The sequence below is a fragment of the Zalophus californianus genome, chromosome 16, assembly GCF_009762305.2.
Source record: "Zalophus californianus isolate mZalCal1 chromosome 16, mZalCal1.pri.v2, whole genome shotgun sequence".
In the NCBI taxonomy this organism is placed as follows: domain Eukaryota; kingdom Metazoa; phylum Chordata; class Mammalia; order Carnivora; family Otariidae; genus Zalophus; species Zalophus californianus.
Genome location: NC_045610.1, coordinates 41,584,532 through 41,600,553, shown reverse-complemented (window position 1 = coordinate 41,600,553; position 16,022 = coordinate 41,584,532). Strand labels below are relative to the sequence as shown.

General features: G+C 57.2%; 3 protein-coding genes across 12 annotated transcripts; 1 reads left to right on the top strand and 2 right to left on the bottom strand.

Annotated features, from left to right (window-relative positions):
* The first annotated feature begins 1,109 nt into the window (after positions 1-1,109).
* LOC113939598 (PSMC3 interacting protein) lies at positions 1,110-5,069 on the top strand. 2 transcript variants are annotated; one of them, XM_027625961.1, is made up of 8 exons: positions 1,110-1,194; positions 1,282-1,382; positions 1,574-1,663; positions 3,755-3,866; positions 4,372-4,517; positions 4,615-4,668; positions 4,788-4,847; positions 4,927-5,069. In XM_027625961.1, exons 1-8 carry the CDS (start codon positions 1,161-1,163, stop codon positions 4,981-4,983), a joined length of 654 nt encoding a protein of 217 aa, XP_027481762.1. In that variant the 5' UTR covers positions 1,110-1,160; the 3' UTR covers positions 4,984-5,069. The 2 variants fall into 2 exon arrangements, with proteins under 2 accessions (XP_027481762.1, XP_027481763.1); XM_027625962.1 differs by lacking the exon at positions 4,788-4,847 and having other exon boundaries at positions 4,883-5,020.
* Positions 4,927-9,857, bottom strand: MLX (MAX dimerization protein MLX). Of its 8 annotated transcripts, none has more exons than XM_027625959.2 (8): positions 9,727-9,857; positions 9,172-9,208; positions 8,639-8,728; positions 8,255-8,361; positions 7,896-7,995; positions 7,587-7,686; positions 7,012-7,213; positions 4,927-6,274 (listed from the first exon to the last, which is right to left on the bottom strand). In XM_027625959.2, exons 1-8 carry the CDS (start codon positions 9,835-9,837, stop codon positions 6,218-6,220), a joined length of 804 nt encoding a protein of 267 aa, XP_027481760.1. In that variant the 5' UTR covers positions 9,838-9,857; the 3' UTR covers positions 4,927-6,217. The 8 variants fall into 8 exon arrangements, with proteins under 8 accessions (XP_027481760.1, XP_027481755.1, XP_027481761.1 ...); XM_027625954.2 differs by having other exon boundaries at positions 9,565-9,783; XM_027625956.2 differs by lacking the exon at positions 4,927-6,274 and adding an exon at positions 6,281-6,781.
* Positions 9,858-10,529: 672 nt separating this feature from the next.
* COASY (Coenzyme A synthase) lies at positions 10,530-14,681 on the bottom strand. Of its 2 annotated transcripts, XM_027625950.1 has the most exons (10): positions 14,613-14,681; positions 13,523-14,233; positions 12,688-12,902; positions 12,281-12,412; positions 11,957-12,146; positions 11,792-11,856; positions 11,522-11,606; positions 11,254-11,351; positions 11,017-11,163; positions 10,530-10,915 (listed from the first exon to the last, which is right to left on the bottom strand). In XM_027625950.1, the coding sequence occupies exons 2-10, from the start codon at positions 14,220-14,222 to the stop codon at positions 10,865-10,867; spliced, it is 1,683 nt and encodes a 560-aa protein (XP_027481751.1). In that variant the 5' UTR covers positions 14,223-14,233; positions 14,613-14,681; the 3' UTR covers positions 10,530-10,864. The 2 variants fall into 2 exon arrangements, with proteins under 2 accessions (XP_027481751.1, XP_027481752.1); XM_027625951.2 differs by having other exon boundaries at positions 13,523-14,647.
* Between the last annotated feature and the right edge of the window lie 1,341 nt (positions 14,682-16,022).

Sequence of the window (16,022 nt, the reverse complement as noted above, 5' to 3'; positions counted from 1 at the left end):
TCTGAGCCGAAGGCAGAGGCTTAACCATCTGAGCCACCCAGGAGCACTCCCCCTTTTTTTAAGATTTTATTTGTCAGCACAAGCAGGGGGAGCGGCGGCAGGCAGAGGGCGAAGCAGGCTCCCTGCTGAGCAAGGAGTCCGATGTGGGACTCGATGCCAGGATCCCTGGATCACGACCTGAGCCGAAGGCAGATGAGCCACCCAGGCGTCCCCGTTTTTAATTCTTAATACTGTTCCCTAGCCGTGTGAAGACAAGTACCTGCATCAAAGGCTAATGAGACTTTAGGTAACAGGCTTTAAAAAGTAGCATCATGCTCCTCCTCTGGGTTGAGCTGCAGGGACAGCTGCTCTTTGGCCTTCAGCTGACCTCAGAAACTAGAAACACTTATTTCAGGCTTTGTCCCATTGGCCACTGTGGGCAGGAATGGAAAACACCTGCCAGGTGTTGCCATAAGATCGACTGGGCTAACAGGAAACTTTTCTACAAGCTTTGCGGCTTAACAGTAGCCCCCTCCCAACCCTGCCTTTCCTTGGTGTCCATTCCACAGCACGTGTTGAGCGCCCCCTGGGTGCGAGGCTCGGTAACCCGCAAATAAGGGTAGCGCTATGCTTCCAGGGCTCTTAGGCATTTTCGTGTCTTCCCAACCACCCTCCTGCCAGTACCTCTTGTTCCTATTTTACAAATGAGACTGACGAAAAGAGCGTTGGGCCGTGGAAGAGGACACGTCCCTGTGGGTTACTGACCCTGTGACCTTGAGCCAAGTCGCTAGCCCAGCGGGAGCTGATCCTAAGCTTTCTCCCCCCGGGAACCCCGTCCCAGCTCACGGTCACGAGAGTTCAGCCGCCCCTGGAAGTGGGTTTCGAGACTTCAAGGAGTGGTTTACTCCGGCCTACGCCCCGAGCCGGGGGGCAGGGGGGGGTTGGGGGTAGTAGGAGCGCTCTGGAGCTAGCGCCCCGCCTCCGCCGCTGAGACCCCGGAGGCTGGCGCCAGGCTCCGGGTTGGACCGAACTACGGCGCCCGGGAAGGGGTGCTCCGTGCCTCGCGAAGACGTCCCCTTCCGCCAATCAACGCTTGCGACCCGCCCTTCTCGTCGCCGGAAGCAGCCGTTGCCCCGAGCAACCGCAACGTCCGGCCTTCCGAGTTAGCGGCGGGAAAGGCCATGAGTAAAGGCCGGGCGGAGGCCGCGGCGGGAGGTAAACGGGACAGTCGGCGCGAGGGAGACCGGGCGGGGGGCGGGCGAGGCGTCGGTTGACCCCCACCCTTGCCCCGTCTCCCCGTAGCCCCCGGGATCCTCCTGAAGTACCTGCAGGAGCAGAACCGGCCCTACAGCGCCCAGGACGTGTTCGGGAACCTGCAGCGGGAACACGGACTGGGCAAGGCGGTGAGGACCCTCTCCTGGGATTCCTCCCGTTGGGTCCCCTCGAATCAGTTTGGGGTGCTGCCCTCTCGAAGCTGCCATTCTAGCCTTGAGCTTCCTAAGGCTTGTCGGGCGCTTCCCGGTCTGGGGCTGAAATTCCCGCTGCCTGGGCCCCCGAAGTCATTCCTCTGATTGCCCGCCCCCCCCCCCCGCAGGCGGTGGTGAAGGCCCTAGAGCAGCTGGCCCAGCAAGGCAAAATCAAAGAGAAGGTGTACGGCAAGCAGAAGATCTATTTTGCCGACCAGGTGAGGGAAACCTGTGCAGATTATCGCCCGTGTGAGACCCCGACATTAGGTGAATCAGTCTCTAGAATGAACTCTCTTCTGGAGAATTTGAGGCACCCCATGAAACTCAACCTGTCTTACGCCATGAAAAGGGCCCCAGACACCCTTGAAATCAAGGTGGGTACTCCCCTTGCTGTGACCCAGATTAGTGAGACTTCCAGATTCGGGACATGATCGATGACAAGAAGACCCTGAATTGCTGCTGCCAGGATCCATTCCCGCGTGGAAGTTTCTTTTCCCAGGCATCTAGATTAGAACCACCATCTGCCAAATGATTCGCCTTCTGTCCCCACCCCTCACTCCCCGCACAGAAAACACTAATTTTGTATCTCTGGGCCAGCCCACCACCTGGAGCCTGCCAGGCCTTTGAGTCAATACTAATATCACTGAAGGAGAATGCGGCATCTCCCCTAAATGGGCTCCTCCTACCTGCTTCTACCTCCGTGGAATCATGTCTCGCCCAACCTAGAGACCGGGGAGTAAGTCACTCTTCTCTTTTCCCGGTGCCCTGTTGGTTTTCCCCCTTCCTGCTCTGCCCTCTCCTTTCCATCTTCGGTGGCTGCTCAAGTTCAGGTGTTCCTCATCTCCCCGATGCCCTCCTAACATCTGCTGGCCTCCCAGCCATCTTAAACACTAAAGCCAGAAGGGTCTGTGTAATTGGCAATAGTGCCATTGCCTTCAAAGTCGCTATTTAGCGACTTCAAACTCTGGCGCTCCCTAGAACAGGGAAAAGGTACTTGGAGCCTTGGCCCTAGGCTGCCGCCTGCCTCACTGTCCCTTCTGGGTCCATTCACCAGTACTAGACCATTTAGATGAGTTTTACTCCTGTGTCCTTCCTCTGCCTGGAGCTTCAAAGACCCTTCTTCGCCTTCTTCCTCTTTGCTCAGCTAACGCTTACTCATCCTTTAGGATTCCCCTCAGGCATCACCTTCTCCAGAGACCTTCCGTGAATTCTCTAATCGCCTTTTCTTCAGGTGCTCACCTCTCTGAGGGATGCTGTATTGCGGTTGTCTTTCTGTTGTCTTTCTGCACGTCTTCACGCTGGACTGCAGCTCTTCTAAGGCAGCCCCACTTCTCACTCATATTCCTTTGCTCAGCACCCCCACCCCAGGAGCTAACGTCCAGTAGACACTGAATACTAGTTTAACTGAACCAAACCACCATTAAGGTTGATTTTCCTAAAATAGGTTTCATTATGTGATTACTCTAATGAAGATTCCCTAAGGGAGTATTTTGCAGATTTTCTTTTGTAAAGGGCCAGACCAGTAATATTTTTGTGCTTTGTAGGCCAGATGGTCTCTTGTCACAGCTACGCAGCTGTCACGACCACTCGTGTCTGCCACGTAGACAGAAGCAGCCCGAGACAGTATGTAAACGGGCAGGCGTGGCTGTTTCGATCAGTTTTTGTTTTCAAAACCCTGTATCTGGCAGGACGTGGCGTGCAGGCTGTCCGTGGTTCACTGCTTGCTGCTCTGAAGGCCTGCCTTGCCTTCAGGTAGAGGCCGCACTGCCCAGGCTGGCCTTCCCCGCCTCTTCCTAACCTGCTCCCCATCACCACTGACAAGACCCCCGCGGAGCCCCGGCGCTGTCCTTGGCAGCAGCGGGTCTCAGGGGACGGGCTGCTCACACTTGCCCCGGAGTCCCTTCGGTACTGCCCGCCATGCCTCTCTACCTGTCCCGGTTCTTCCTGTTGTGGGAACGTGCAACTTAGGTAGCTCTACCTTGGGAAGAATGTTCCTTTACTCCTTCAGCCCAGTGAGCGGTATTACCACTAAACTGAGATCTCTGCCCTGTTCGGCATCCTGCCAGCCTTGAAGCCCCTTGAGGACAGGCCTCAGGTTTTAACTTCTTGTTTATATCTTGTTAGTTGGGACCGGTACTAAACTGAGTGGTTTCTCCCAGGACCCTCCCGCTGTTCCCCCAGGCCCTCTGCAGGGTTGGGGAGCCTCACGTTCTTGGCGTGTGTGTGATGCTGCCCCCTGCCCCCAGATGTGGCTTCCCCTCCTGTGCCTCACATCAGCCCCCTTCTGTTTTTCCTCTCACCTCTGGCAGGACCAGTTTGCTATGGTGAGTGATGCCGACCTCCAAGGCCTGGATGCCAAAATCGTGGCCCTCACTGCTAAGGTGCAGAGCTTACAGCAGAGCTGCCGCCACATGGAGGCTGGTAAGACTGGGCAGCCCCCGAAGGGGCCCCTAGGGTCAGGGTCAGTCTAGAGGTCAGGAATTACAGAGTGGATGGTTTGCTGACGGCAGTGTTGTCTTGCGTCAGTGAATCTCTGCTCGGCTGCCGCAGGCATCGTGTTAAAAGAGAGAACAGCTCATGGCTTTTAAATTAAGTGGGCAAAACATGCATTTGTCTTCCCTAACATTATCTGTGTCCCGGGCCCACGCTCCCTCTGTGCCTGCTTCTTTAACTGGCTACAGGGAAGTGTTCAACCTCACTTTACCACCGCTGGTAGATGGAGGAGGAAAAAAAACTAGAATAAACTGGTAATTCTGTAAGCCTTCATCTCTGCTGAGCATTTCCAGAATATGGAACTCATTCTGGACCGTGTGTAGAACCTAGAGCAAGGTAGGGGCCCAGTCCCCTACCTCAGGCAGCACCCACTGGGAAAGACAAAGCCCCATCTTCAGGGGTGGGAAGGGACCTCAGAGAGCTATGGTTTCAGAGCTGAAGGAGTTAACTAGTGCCCTGACCACACCGGAGATGCAGAAAGAGATCCAGGAGTTGAAGAAGGAATGTGCTGGCTACAGAGAGAGACTGAAGAATATAAAAGCAGCCACCAACCACGTGACTCCGGAAGAGAAAGAGCGGGTGAGCTGGGAGGGCCGGAGCAGGGCGGAGCAAGGAGGCGGCTGGCCCCCACCTGCCGCGGGGCTGAGGGGCTAGAGGCAGCTGTTGTCCCGTCCAGGTGTACAGCGAGAGGCAGAAGTACTGCAAGGAGTGGAGGAAGCGCAAGAGGATGGTGAGTGTGCGCGCTCTGGGCAGGCCCCGAGAAATGGCAGAAACCACTGCCCAGTAGCATGGCTCTGCCAGGCGGTGCCCACCACCCACCTGAAAAGGGGTGGTTTTGTTTCTTGTCAGGCAACAGAGCTGTCGGATGCAATTCTGGAAGGATACCCCAAGAGCAAGAAGCAGTTCTTTGTAAGTGGCTCTCTCTCCCGTCCTCGCTCCCCTAGGCTTCCGTCCGAGGAGGGCTCATCCACTTGTCTCCCTGCCCCAGGAGGAAGTCGGGATAGAGACAGATGAGGATTACAACGTGAAGCTCCCAGACCCTTGAGGGGTCCTCCTGCAGGATGGGGGCATGGAAAGAGAGGTCCTGGGCTGGCTGCCTCCTTCAGGTCGGCTTCTTTTTTTTGTTCCTGCTGCTTTCTGCCTTTGGGCAGAGTGGCGGGGAGAGGGGCAGGGGCCAGAGTATGGGGCGCAGGGAGTGAGAGAGCCCACAGCGGATGGTCAGGCTCCTTTCACTGGCTACATTCCAGTTGCTTGAACTGAACGCTCAATCTTGGAACAGCACTAAAGGAAAGCATTTGGCGATATTTATTGTAATATAATTTGATATAAAAATACTTAATTTTCTCTGGATAACCAAACGTCCCAGATGTCAACCCTGAGGAAGGCTACAGGGTAGAGAGAGGCTACTGTACACAGCATTCAAGGAGCCCAAGGCCTTACCCAGGACTTCTCCGGGCTCTGTACCCCTTTAAGTATCTTCTCTACCCCTTCACCCTGGCCCCAAGTCCTGGGAGAAATGCAGGTAGCACGGAGATGGCAGAGACCCAGATACACTTGACGGGAAGGCTGGGAGTGGTTTTGAGGCCCCGTTCATTTTCCAAAATTGTAACTTTAGCAAAATTGCACTGTTGGTGTTTAAAAGATTAAAGGAGAAAAAAGCCTCTTAATACGTAGTGCTGTGTCACACTCCTCTGTGCTGTGCTCCTGCCTGTGGGACAGAGGGCAGGAGCACGCAGGGAGCGGGAAAGGAGAGGCAGTGGAGTAGCAGGCGAGGGCAGGATCCTGGCAGCCCTAGCCCAGGTACCAGGTGGCCTATCACACTTCATGGCTGTGGGAATATTTCCTCGCGTTCCTTTCTTCCTGTCCCACTACTGCCAAAATGGCCAAACTTGGGCCAGATGTTGCCCAAATCTGGCCCAAGAGACCAAACCAAATGCAATAGTAGCTTCCAGATACATGTAGATAAGGAGCAAAAATCTGAGGCTTAGGGAGAGGCCGGGAACTCTTGGGGGTGCCCAGAGCAGACCCCTGCCCGAGGACTTTTATGGGGAGGGGGAAAGACAGGAGGCTCGAGTTTTGTGGTCAGTATAATAAATTACAGCTTTCACAAAACAAACACCCCAGCCCCACTGAGGATGAGGGGGTGCTGGGGAACCAAGCTCCGGGAGCCAGTGGCCCCGTGTGCAGCATCACAGTCCGATCTCAGAAACCCAGTGGCTCTGTGGCCAAGCAGGAGAATCAGGCCTGTCGTTGGCTCTTCTGCGGGTTCCGGGAGCCAGTCAGTACAGCTGGTTCTTCAACTGGTGCAGGACGCCAATCACGATCTCCCGGAGGGTCTGGCGGGGGCAGCAGAGGGAGAGACAGCTGACGCGGAGGCAAGGACAGAGCCGGCTCAGGGACGCGCCTAGGCCAGGCGTGCGCTCTAGAGCGCAACGGGAAAAGCCCGTGGGCCACACTGCCGGCTGCAGTTTATCCGCCCAACAGGATGGGGAAAGGGGTGGCCCGGCTGGCTACATGGAAAAGCAAAGGCAAGAAATGGGAAAATGGGAATGGTAACATTTAGGTGGTGGGCTCGTGAGTGTCAGGGTTGCAGTATGCTTCAAGTGTTTCCAGAAAATGTCAGGAAACAAAGACTCTCAGATACAAGTCAAGCCTCAGAAAAGGCAACCAGTCCTCAGAAGCAGGGGACTCCCTGCGACAGCATTCACATGCTGCCCCCTTACAAACCCCCAGGGGCAAACCACTTCAGCAGGCCTGGGGAGTGGCGGCCAGGAATCTTTCCAGATGTGCCGAGTGAGTCCGCTGCTGTGATGAGGGGTACACGCTGGGCAGCCGCAGGGGGGCTGAGAAGGGGCAGAGCGAGCCTTGCTTAAGTGCCCCATCAGTCTTGCCAAATGAAACCCTAACAGGAAAATCTGGGCTAGGAAGCAAAGAAGGGAGACCACCTCCCCACCCCCGACAAGAAATCTAAAAGCTGCTGCCCTCCCTCTCTGAACAAATTAGGATTTGGGCCACTTTGCCTGGGGGAGGGGAGGAGACCCGCCCCCACCCCACGGCCACTGTTACCCCGTACCTGAGGCTTACAGTGCTCCTCAATCCAGCTGAAGACACAGGCTGACAGCTCCTGGAAGCTGGCCACGGAGATGGAGGCATTGAAGGACTGGAACAGGGAGTCCATGATGCCTTGAAACACATTGAACTTGACCTGGTCAGAGACCTGGTCTTCCCCCTCATGGGGATTGTCCTGGTGGGCCTTCACAATCTGCTCGTAGTTCCTGAAAGTGAGTAGTAACAGGGCTCACTCAGGTCTTATAGCAGCTCCGGTACCCGAGGTTCTCCCCCAGGAAGGAGCTTCTGGAGAGCTGCTGGGAGGTATTCAACATCAGCTAGATACTGCTTCTGGGACGGAAGTGGTGACCCCTCTCCCCACCCTTCCCTTCATGAAGCCCACAGGCACGTCGAGTGTCTGCTATGCGTCAGGGACGGCTGGGGGACAGAGTCCGGCCTCTAAGGGGCCACCTAAGGGAGGGAGAGGATTATCTGTCCTGTAGTAGCTGACGTGACCTTTGAACGAGAGGAAGGTATGAACCGAAGTTGGCCCGAGTCCTCTCAGAAACCCTGCCTACCCCAGCTCAGCATCCCCCTTACACTTTCATGATCTTTAGGGCTGTGACGTCCTTGCGTAGCATGGATACCTCCTCCTCCTGCTTTTTCTTCTCCTTGTGCAAAAACTGGATGTAGTCAATGGCTGGGGTGTGGGTGGGTACAGAGGAAGTTTCAACCAGAAAGACGAGGCTTTGTTTCCCCTTCCCCGTCCCTTCCCTCCCCAGCCCCCCCATTCCCCAACTCCCATAACCACCCCCCTCCCACCAGGGCCAGGCTGAGAGGGTAGAAGGCTCTGGCCTCTTCTACAGCCCCGCCGGCCCCGACCACTCCCAGGGCTCTCGCTGGCCGTACTCTTCTGCAGAACGATGGCTTTGCTGAGCTTTTGGGAACCAATGGAGAAGTCCTGCTGCTGGCAGGTGGGGACGATGGTCTGAAGGTCGTCATAGCCTCTCTGTGGAGACAGCAGGGGAAACCAGGCTTCCTTAACTCTGACGGATTAAGGCAAACTGGCTCCAAGCCTTCTCTCCGAGAACCGAGTTCCATGCTCAAACCTCAAAGGGGTGGGGCTGCTGGAAGGAGGGAGGTGTTCATGTCCGGGGCCTAGATCAGCTGCCCGCGAGGACCCTGGGCTATCTGATGAGGTCGGGGCCGAATGAATCTGAAACACAGAGGCCCTCCTGCGGGGGCTGAGTAGAGGCCTCCCCAGTCACCTTGATGGCGTCCCTCCTCTTCTGTTCAGCCTGGGTATGTGCTCGCCGCCGCCGGTCCTTGTAGGACTCCTTATAGGACTCCTGGTGGTAATCGCTGTCCTCGTCATCTACGCTCAAAGTTGGGGGCGGGAAGAGGTCATTTTGAGGCCCAGTGGGGCCCAGCTACCCCACCTTGCCCCAGCGGGGGAAAAAAACTGGTACCCAGAGACAGCAAATGGCCAGAAGAACCTATCGTCCTAGATGAGGGGAGAGATGGGGAGAGCCTGTGTCTAACACTAGGCCTCCAGCACCCCCGTGTGGAGGACTGGAGCTTCCTGTCTAGGAAATATACCAAAACGATGGTATTTCTGAGCACCCCCCAGGTGGGGGCATGTTGCTGCCTACCTGTATTGGGGACGGAAGAGGCACTGGTGGAACCGATGCTATTAGCTCTGGACACTACACTCCCCTTTCGGGTACTTTCTACAAAAAGCCCTGGAAAAGAGAGGTCCCAATCACTAAGGAGTAGGGCAGGGGAACACTATTAGACCCAGAGACACCTGTAGGTACAATGGCTTTCTGATCCTTAGATGCTGACCTCCCCCTTTCAACCCAGAAGCCACCCGCACTGGGTCATCGGCTTCCTGCTGTGCCATGCTGCAGGGCTCCTGTCTCTGGTGTCCACACTGCTCCGTGGGCCTGCAGTGGCACCACCGGCTCACAAGACGGCATCTGGGCACAGTGACAGAGAGGGAGTGGCTAACTTCACTACCGTCATCGCCTCCCTGCTTTATGCTGCCTGGCCCTGTCCTGCAGCTCCTCCCTCCGTCTCCGGGACAGTGGACTGTGCTCAGGTGTGGCGGGCGAGACCACGGGAATCTACAGGGCTGCAGTGGGAGTGTCATCAGGGAGCTGGAGACGGTGGGGGAGGCACTCACCGGGGTCCAGGCTGTTGTCGCTGTAGGCATATTCCACCTGCAAAGGAGCAAAGGAGCAGCTCATCAAACCTCCGCCCGGGGACCGCACCTCCTTTCACTCGCGCGCACGTGCGCGCGCACACACACCTACCCACACACCGCCCCCCAGGGTGCGCAGGCAATTGCGGGATGCACGCGCGCGGGCGTACACACGTGTACACACACACAGAGCACACACATCCCCCCGGGATGCGCAGGCGACCGCAGGACTGCCGGGAGCCAAGAGCGGAGAGACCATGGGAGCGCCGCCCCTCCGCAGAATCCCGTCTGACCCCACCCCCAATCCAGCGCCTCCCCAGCCCCCAAACCCTGCCCCCTCACACTCGTGCACACACGCGTCACTTGTCTCCCCACCTTGGCACGCGCGGGGCGAGAGCTGTCTTCTCTGCAGCCCCGGGGCCCGGAGGGCGGGGGGACCTTTGGGGACTGCAAGGAATCCCCTAGTCTTCCGGCCCCCCCACGTGCACGAGCCCGACCCGCCCTCCCCTCGCCGGCGTGCGCGCCCGCGGGGCTTGCCTTGACCCAGGGGTCGTCCGGAGAAGCGCCCTGCTCCGTCATCTCCGACCCACCGAACCGGAAACCAGCCCGCGGGCGGGCCCCCTGCCGCGAGGAAGAGGCGAGGCGCATCCACGTGACCCAAACCCACCAACCCACGCGCTGGAGGCGGAGGGCGGAGCGAGGGGCGCGCATGCGCAGCCCGGAAACGGCGAACCCGTGGGCAGGGGACACTGGCGTCGGAGCGGACACGGATGTCTTCTCTGCCCTCCCTCGGGGTGGGCGTCCTTGCTGCCGCGACGTGCAGTACGTTCTGTAAAATGGGGTCCCCTCAAAAGGCTCGTCTGAACGGTTTCCGATAGTTGCGTGCACGCGCTGTGCGGGCCCAGACGGCTCCCGGGGACGCGCGTCCCATCCCCACCCTTGCAGGCAGCCCGCCCCGTGGCGGTGCAGGCCTGGCCACCTGGGCCGACCCCGCCGGGCTGCCAGCTCCGTGAAGGCAGAGGCCCCGCCCGGCTTGTGGAAGGCCGGTCCTCCCAACACGCAGCCAGACGCCTGGCAGGAGACCAGTGGAAGAAACGCTTTCAGAGAGCCTCCTGGCTAAGTTATGCTACTTTACAGATAAGGAAACTGAAGAACCTAGAAAGTCGGTAGCTTCTCGCAAAGCAGACAGCTATCAGGGATAGGACCAAGGCTGACCTCAGTCTGGCTGGCTGGCTTCAAAAGCCAAGCTCTTAACCACTGCACTCCCGGCTTCCAGCTCAAGGCTTCCCAAGATATCCAAAGGCATCCAGGCAGGAAGCAGACACCATACAGGCAGCACCTGGCAACATTCATCTTTAATTCTGTTACAAGTTCCAGTGTTTGCCCTGGGCACAGTCGGCCGTAGGCATCAAACACTGTGGGCAAGAGTAGGCACAGAATGCCAGAGAGGCCTGCTCCCCGATGAGCCACATCCTCAGTGATGGCCAAACACCAGCAAGCTGGGTAGGCTTCATGTGTCCGCCAGGCCCAGCCCTGCGCTCCCCAGTTTGGTTCAGAGCCCTCTAGGCCCAACCAGGATGAGCCCTGAGGCCCCCATTCCTCCTCACCGCTGAATCTCTTGGCAGCTCCAGGGGCCACTTGGGCCCCACAGAGAACTCAATGTCAGCCATGGGCCTTACGGTGCCTGGGGGATGCGCTTCTGCAGGAGGGCCCAGGCCTTCTCCACCTTTGAGTGGGCCAGAATGTTTGGAGGAAGAGAGGACAGGGTCAGGCAGGCACCCACTGGAGACTCCTTCCCCATAAGCCAGCCCTTCCCTGAGCACCAACCTGGCATTGGGTGACATGCGGTTCCCATAAGGTGCTCAGCACCACGTGGCTCTGGTCCACAAGCTGCTGCCCACTCATCTGGCTCTGCAACCGGCTTTGAGCCGCAGCCTCACTCAGGCCATCCCTTTCCACGATGCGTCGTATAGCCTCGACACAGACAAGGCATGGGTCAACCCACTGGCTCAGAGGGGACTGCGGTGTGCAATGGGGCTGGGGTGGGAGATGGGGTCCAGATACCTCAGTCTCGGGAATGACAACGGTCCACACCTCATGTACCATGTTCTGCCAGCCGGCTTCAAGCAGCAGAGCAGCATCGATCACGCACACGTGCTTTCCTGTGGGGAGACCCCAATCACTGCTAGCAGCACACTGCCACTTACTATCAGAGAGCCAAGGAGGCCTAGTCCCAAGGAAAGTAGAGGGTCTGGCTTGGGGTGGGGAAGCTCCCAGGAGGAGAATCTGCTTAATGTCCCTCTGGGCTGCTCCCATCCTCCCTCCCACTCACCCTCAGCCATAGCCTGATCCATCTCCTCTCGAGCCAGCTTTGCAATAACTGGCCACATGATATCCGTGAGTATCTTCAGCTGCTTCTGAGGAGGGGAACAGAGGACGCGACCGTTTACCTTCCCTCGGAGATGGAGCCAGCCCGAGGGAGGAGGTGGTTGGGAAGAGATGAATGGAAGGGAGCACTCTGGACCAGACCAGAAAGGTCTACTGGGTCCCAACCTCTGCGTCTAGTAGCAGCTGAGAAACCCTTGGGGAAGAGTGTGTTTACCTTGTTCCCAAACACCCGGCTGCCTAGGACCTTCCTGTTGATAATGCCATCTTTATGGAGAATATCTGGACGACAGAGACACAGGGCTGGGGAAGGAGGCCAGGCCATCTCCTCACTTCAGGCCACTTCCAGCTCTTCCCCCCCTCCCCACCCCCCACGTATTACCTGTTCCAAAGGCCTCCACAACAGGCTGGTAGGCAGGACCACCTGGGGCATAGGCCCGATGGCCCAGCTGGTCACTGTCGATGACATATGCCCCCAGGCCCTTAAGCCGCTGAGCTACTGAGCTCTTCCCGGAGCCACTGATGCCCGTCAGCCCAATCACGTACAGGTGTGTGGGTAGCTCTGGCCTCTTCTGAAGGTGGAGGACAGGGAACCCCAGTTACTAGGGTCTTCAGACTCATGCTTGGGACTGAATTCTTGTCTTTACTCTCCAGCATTTCCAACCCACCCAAGACGGGGGGGGGGGGGGGGGGGAGGCAGGCATACATATGGAGGCCGAAGCAGGTTTCCCAGCATTCGCTGGCGGAAGCTAGAGGAGCTGACTTTGTCTTCTTCATTGTCCTTGTGGTTTTGGTCCTTCAGCAGCTGGATCTGATACAAGGCAAGCTCCTCCAGGTCCTGCGGTAAAAGAGGAGGGATAAGGAGAGGGAAGGAGGGACGGGATGACAGTGACACCCGAGCTGCCCCCCCACACCGCTCCCAGATCCTCCCCTAGGTACTCCAGAGGTAGAGCCTGCATCCAAGGGCAAGCTGGGAACCAGTTCTTTCTTGACTCTTCCTCACCACCCTAAGCCCTTTCTTCCCTCCTCTAAGGTCATGGTACTTCCAACAGTCCCCCAACGTGGCCTTCCCCATCCCATCCACTCCCTCTGCCAGTCTCCCTCAGGGGTTACATTCTCAAGGCGGAAGCGGTTGACGGCCATCCCCCCACGATAGGTCTCCTCGCTGACCACCAGGAACTCCAAGGAGGGGTTAGAGCCAGCGGGCCCATAGGGGTCCAGCAGGGGGATGATATCAAAAGTCAAGGAGGGCTTGACGTCCACCAGGAACTCACTCAGGTGTTCCACACGTTCTGCGTAGGGTTGGAGCAGCTCAGGGAGTAACTTGCCTGGGGAAGAAGCCCAAAAAACAGTGAGATCTTTTTATTGGGGAGGAAAGGCATAGGCAAGTTTGGGGAAGACTGACCCTAAGCATCCAATCTCCAGATGGGGGTGGGTGGCAGGAAGAAATGGCTAAGCTGGGAAGTGGTCTGTGTCAGGGGAACTATGAAAAGGGGGCAGCCAGCAAGCACAACAGTCATGGCAGGGGCTGGCCTGTGCCCAGAGAACTAGCAGTGCCACCATCAGAGTCAGATGGAGAATTCCAAGAACCACCCAACCACGAGTCCCCTCTTGCTGTGTCTCTGGCACAACTACCTACAACCCACTCATCCATTTATTGCCAGGGTCTCAATCTTTAGGGTTCATCACCAGAGAACTTCTTAAAAGTGCAGACTCCCTGGCTCCACATTTGGGGGAATTCTGATTTGAGTGGTGACAACACACTGAGAAAGCTACACTTACTCATTTAACGTAATTTCCTTATCACCAACTGAGTGCCAGGCACTGTGACATTTGGGAGGGGTGGGAAGTAAAGGATGGCCCCACTCTTCATCAGTCATGAACTGGGGGCGAGGTTAAGGAGTTTTGAGGGCCTTCCCCGCTCTATTCCAGGGTCTCTCTCACTCACTCTTCAACAGGTCTTTGTCTGCTACTCCCACCACAAGCTGCTCCTGGGCCAGGATGCACGCGACACTGAGCAACACCTTATGAGCATTGTGCAGGCGGTCAAACGTGCCACCCACAGCCCCACGGTGGTAGCCACGCACTGGCTGCTTTGGAGACCTGGCCACGGGGGAGGCTGGCCTGATGGTGGAGGGTAAGGGGACATCCAGGGACTCCACAGGCAGCTCTCCGGACCCATAATCGGGGTATAGCAGCACCGAAGCCAGTTGGGGACAACAACTGTAGCAGCTGGTGGCATAACGCTCTAGCTGTTGCTTGACCGGGTTGTACTGGCTTCCATCCAGGGTCTGAAAGTCAGTCAGCACCACTTCCGGTGGGTGGGCCAGGTTCTGGACTGAGCTGGGCAGGGAAGGGAGAGAGGCGCTCTTGGCTCCGATATTGGTCAGCAGGATTCTGACGTCCAGGTGCCTGTGGACGTCCGCGCCAGCGTAGAGGTGCGCGATGAAATCCAGGACCTCAAACGTGGCCTGCACGAGGCTGGATTGGGGCTGAGCTGGGCCCCCGAGGCTCATGCCCGGCTGCAGGTGTACATAGAGCGTGTGATTCACCAGCCGGGCCGCCGAGGTCAGGATGGGGGACAGGCGAGGGGCCAGGGAGGCCAGGGGCGTCGTCAGCACCAGGAGGCCCGACCGGAATACGGCCATGCTGCCCAGGCCTGCGGACAGCCAGGGAGACGAGGCGTGGGTGACTGAGGGGTTATGTGGCTGAGGCTGAAAACTGGGGCCTTGGACCCAAGGGAGGGGACCTGGCGCAGGGACGGGGGTCTGCGCTGATCCAGAGGAAACCGGGGGAGGACACGGGGCCTGCTACACGGCGACTAGGAGCTATGCCCTAAGCCGCAGTTTCCACATTTCTCAGCCGGAGTAGTAAAGTCGCTGAACTGAATCGAAATCCTGGGCCCTACTGCCAGGTTGTACCCGGGTCTTCAGAGACTCGAAGGAGGGGACTAGAGGAAAACGCTCAGGCTCGGATCGGTCTCCTACTTACTGAGACCTCTGGGCTTAAGTTCCGCGAGCGCCGCCGCGGAGGCTTACCTGGCCGCGACCCGGAAACAGTAGTTCAGCGCATGCGTCTCCGAGCTACGGAACGGCAGAAAGGCCTAAGTCTCCGCTCGGTTCGGGATCTCGCGAGACTTTGTAGTGGGGCTAGTCCGGCCGAGGGGGCGGGGCCGAACTCGGGCTTGGGAGGCAGCTGAAGCCTTATTTCCAGATCCCAGCCGAGAGGGATTTGGAGCGTGGAGGGCAAGGCGGACCCGAAAGCGTATTGCGGATGTCCTTTAGACCCTGAGAGAGGAGAATGGCTTCAGCCAGGTCACCCAGGAGACAGCGGCAAAGGCAGAACTAACACCTGGCTTTCCTCTTAATACATTACAGAGGTGGGGGTCACAGGGTGGCGCTTGAATCAGGACTCAGAGTCCCCGCAGCCCTCTTGGCGCCCTCCCAGTCCGAGGATCCTCCTGTGGGAGTCCACAGGACAACCCTGTCCGAGTCCCCATTTCACAGTTGGGGAAATTGAGGCCCTCTATGTTCCAGGAACATATAAGGAAGTAATGGCAGAGGTCTTGTGGCTCTGTGGGGAGCTCTCCACACCACCCAGAACCAGTTTGAGGGAGAGAGGAGGAGAGCTCTGCATCACAGCTCAGTAGAGTTGCCAGAGGATGTTCTCCAGTTAGGAGAAAAGGGAGGAGGGGAAGACCTAGTGGCAAGGGTTTACTGTGAAGCTAATGGGGCCGGAAAGGCTGGAATTGGTAGTCTCCCTGGGGAGAGGAAGCCAGGTTGCCATCAGGAGATATTTCAAATAAAGTGTCCACAGAGATCTCAAAAGGGAGGGAAACCAATTTCCAAAGATTCCAGTAATGTGCTGTGGTTTATTTTCCCAAACTAAGCAAATGCTCATTTTCATAATTATGGGTGTTTGTTTTGTATTCCTTTAAAAAAAAAAAGATTTTATTTATTTATTTGAGAGAGACAGCCAGCAAAACAGGGGGGAAGGGCAGAGGGAAAGGGAGAAGCAGGCTCCCTGCTGAGCAGGGAATCAGACTTGGGGCTCCATCCCAGAACCCTGGGATCATGACCTGAGCTGAAGGCAGACACTTAATCGACTGAGCCACCCAGGCGCCCTGTTAGATTGGATTTTTAAAGGGAGGACCCAAAATGAAGAAACAAACTGCAGACTCTCAGGAAGTACCTTGAAACATCTGAGCACAGTCCCACACAGAGTCACTGCTGGAAGAGATCATCAAGAAAATGTGACTGCCAGTTGACTCAGGCTGGACCTAGGCAATTGTAGGTTCCTCGCCCCCTCCTCTGTCAGAATATTCCCACAGTGGGAGCCTTGAGAGAGCAATGTTGAGACCATCTGGACATTATAGGTGACTGAACCTATTGAAGGCTTCTATATAAACTTTTAAGATTCTGGTGGGCAAATGCAGAGATCTTGCAGCC

What these genes read in the sequence shown, in the direction of transcription:
- LOC113939598 (XM_027625961.1), top strand. Translation starts at nt 1,161, where the DNA reads ATGAGTAAAGGCCGGGCGGAGGCCGCGGCGGGAG. An exon ending in GGCGGAGGCCGCGGCGGGAG is followed by an intron (nt 1,195 to 1,281) that starts GTAAACGGGACA and finishes GTCTCCCCGTAG; the next exon opens with CCCCCGGGATCCTCCTGAAG. An exon ending in AACACGGACTGGGCAAGGCG is followed by an intron (nt 1,383 to 1,573) that starts GTGAGGACCCTC and finishes CCCCCCCCGCAG; the next exon opens with GCGGTGGTGAAGGCCCTAGA.
- COASY (XM_027625950.1), bottom strand. Translation starts at nt 14,222, where the DNA reads ATGGCCGTATTCCGGTCGGGCCTCCTGGTGCTGACGACGCCCCTGGCC. An exon ending in ACCTGCTTCGGCCTCCATAT is followed by an intron (nt 12,147 to 12,280) that starts GTATGCCTGCCT and finishes CTCCACCTTCAG; the next exon opens with AAGAGGCCAGAGCTACCCAC. An exon ending in TGTGGAGGCCTTTGGAACAG is followed by an intron (nt 11,857 to 11,956) that starts GTAATACGTGGG and finishes TCTGTCGTCCAG; the next exon opens with ATATTCTCCATAAAGATGGC.
- MLX (XM_027625952.2), bottom strand. Translation starts at nt 9,768, where the DNA reads ATGACGGAGCAGGGCGCTTCTCCGGACGACCCCTGGGTCAAGGCAAGC. An exon ending in CGACAACAGCCTGGACCCCG is followed by an intron (nt 8,729 to 9,171) that starts GTGAGTGCCTCC and finishes TCTCTTTTCCAG; the next exon opens with GGCTTTTTGTAGAAAGTACC. An exon ending in AGCCATCGTTCTGCAGAAGA is followed by an intron (nt 7,687 to 7,895) that starts GTACGGCCAGCG and finishes CCCACACCCCAG; the next exon opens with CCATTGACTACATCCAGTTT.